We start from the raw sequence: 2,766 nt of genomic DNA on the forward strand, positions 1-2,766 counted from the left end.
ATCACTTCAGTTTTACTTCAGTGAAAATATACAAGTCCTCATTTTCTATCCCTTTTATCTCTAAATCCATATTAGGGAACCATTATTATTCATAGACTCTGAGAAAAACACAGACTTGATTTTCATATGTTTTAAAAAATACTTAGTTCTTTTAAAATAACCTACTAGAGGTAAAAAGCAGAATACAAAAAACAATAATCAACAATTAAGATGTATTTAGTGTAAAACAAATAACTAGTGGGAAGGTGCGGTATAACAGATGGAGCCCATACTGGTGCTCTGTGAGGAACTAGAGGGTTGGAATGGGAAAGGGGAGGAAGTCTCAAGAGGGATGGTATATATATATATATATATATATATATATATAACCATGACTAATTTGCATTGTTGTATGGCAGAAGTTAACACAACAATGTAAAGCAATATCTTCTAATTAAAAAAATAACAAAATAAATAAAATGATGTATTTAAACCTGAAATTTTATTTGAAATTTATTTTTAAATTATATGTTTTAATAAAAATAAAACGATTTGCAATTCTAATTTCAATGCCCATCTAGAGACTAAAAACAATATAATTCTTTAAGAAGGTTCAGTCTAGAATAAATAAATATAATTTTAAAATAAAACTGCTTAATATTGCAAAGTGTTCCAGCCAAGACTGCTATGAATACTGTGCTGATTCGTGAGCACCCTTCAGAATCACAGGGGAGTACACAGGAGATGCTAAAAAAAAAAAAAAAGGATCCTGAGAACTCCTGAGAAATAATAATTCATTATGCAAGAATCTTCTGCATCCATGCCATCTGAGACTAAAATTATGGCAACCTACTCCAGTGTTCTTGCCTGGAGAATCCCAGGGATGGTGGATCCTGGTGGGCTGCTGTCTATGGGGTCACACAGAGTTGGACATGACTGAAGTGACTTAGCAGCAGCGGCAGCTTCCCTAAAATCCTCCACAAATTCCAAATCAGAGTCTGCCTTCTTTGCAATGTTCATAGAAAATGCCCCTCAAGTCCTAAAATAATTACCTTTCTATTTCCCACTCTCCTCCACTCCTCGCCAGCTCATTCTGAATTGGTTGAGGTGGGAGGGTGGGGCGTCCTGTCACAAAGTGAGGGCTTGAGCAGGATTTGTTGGGTGAGCTGACTGGCTGCAGGAGGAGGAACATTTCCACAACAGCTTATGACACTCCCGCCTTCGGGTTTAGTGAAGTTTCTCACATTGAAAATGTGTCAGTAAGAGAAGGAAGCATCATGAAGAGGCTAGCAGGCACTGTGCTGGGGCTTTTGTTTGCCCAGGTTTGCTGTGAGTTGGGGCTGCCCCAGAGGGGCATCTGAAGGATTGAGCAGCTGCTGTATTGTTAAGGGAGGGAGAGGAGCTGACAAGTCCTGCAGACTTTCTATCTTTCTCATCATCTATGCGAGTTGTGTGTGTGGGGGGGTCACTTTCAAGGTTTTGTCCGAGTTACAATGACCTTCTACTGTGACTGTTTCTGTTTCTCATTAGGTGTGCAAGGGCTGGATGTGGAGCAGAGTCCCCCAGCCCTGAGTCTCCAGGAGGGAGCCAGCCACGTGCTGATTTGTAATTTTTCTGCTTCTGTGAGCAATGTACAGTGGTATCTTCAGAACCCCAAGGGCCGCCTTATCCACCTATTTTACATTCCTTCAGGAACAAAGCAGAATGGAAGATTAAAAGCCACAACAATCCCTACAGAACGCCGCAGCTCACTGCACATTTCCTCTTCGCAGACCACAGACTCAGGCACTTACTTCTGTGCTGTGCAACACAGTGCTCCCCAGGCACCTGCAGCCTCTACACAAACCCTCCGCGGGCTCAGCCCCTCCTCCAGCCACAGTCACACCGTGAGGCCACCACAGGGCATTTGCAGTGCAGATTATTTCTTACCTACACTGGTACAGTTTTAATCACAGACACGTTTTGACCCTACAGATTATGAACTTTGGTCTTTATCTTCTTTTCTCAATCTATATTTCCTTCTGTACTAGAGACTTCTAACTTGGAACTAGCAGAATAGCTGATAAGAGGACAAAAATAAAATAAATATTTAACCATCATATGCTGAACTGAAAAATGTTAAAAAGTGAAAAGAATTCAAAGAAAAAAAAATAACTCCAATAAAGCTGTTATCCTGATTAGTTAGATGACTCAAGACTGCTCAGATTTGCCTCACCAGAATGTGTTCCAACAGACACTTGCATCATCCCATCCTACAAGTGCAGCAAAGTGAACATCAACAATAAACCTTACTCAAATTTCAATATGAGCTTGGTAACTTAGAAGAAAATTATTCTGGATGCAAGAAATCTTAAATCCATTTCACTGTCCATAGTCAAGGTCTTGGCAGAGTTCATTCCTTCTTGAGATCTAAGGGATAATCCATTTCCTTGCCTTTTTTACCTTTGGAAGGCCAAATAATTCTTTGATTTGTGACTCCTTCTTCAATCACTAGAACTTCTCGCTTCCATCCCCATGTTCCTTCCTCTTTTGGAGTCAAATATCTTTACGTCTCTGTCCTATAAAGTATAAAAAATTATTAAACAGAAAGTGAAAGTGAAATTGCTCAGTCATGTTTGACTCTTTGTGATGCCATGGACTGTAGCCTACCAGGCTCCTCCATCCATGGGATTTTCCAAGCAAGAATACTGGAGTGGGTTGCCATTTCCTTCTCCAGGGGATCCTTCTGACCCAGGGATAGAACCTGGGTCTCCCTCATTGTAGGCATATGCTTTACCATCTGAGCCA

General features: G+C 40.4%; 1 gene segment (V, D, J or C); it reads left to right on the forward strand.

The window, feature by feature from the left end:
- Positions 1-1,185: 1,185 nt before the first annotated feature.
- LOC123327498 lies at positions 1,186-1,928 on the forward strand. The segment is given in 2 exon segments: positions 1,186-1,308; positions 1,510-1,928. Coding segments are annotated over 2 exon segments (471 nt in total).
- The last annotated feature ends 838 nt before the right edge of the window (positions 1,929-2,766 follow it).

The sequence above is a fragment of the Bubalus bubalis genome, chromosome 11, assembly GCF_019923935.1.
Source record: "Bubalus bubalis isolate 160015118507 breed Murrah chromosome 11, NDDB_SH_1, whole genome shotgun sequence".
Classification (NCBI taxonomy): domain Eukaryota; kingdom Metazoa; phylum Chordata; class Mammalia; order Artiodactyla; family Bovidae; genus Bubalus; species Bubalus bubalis.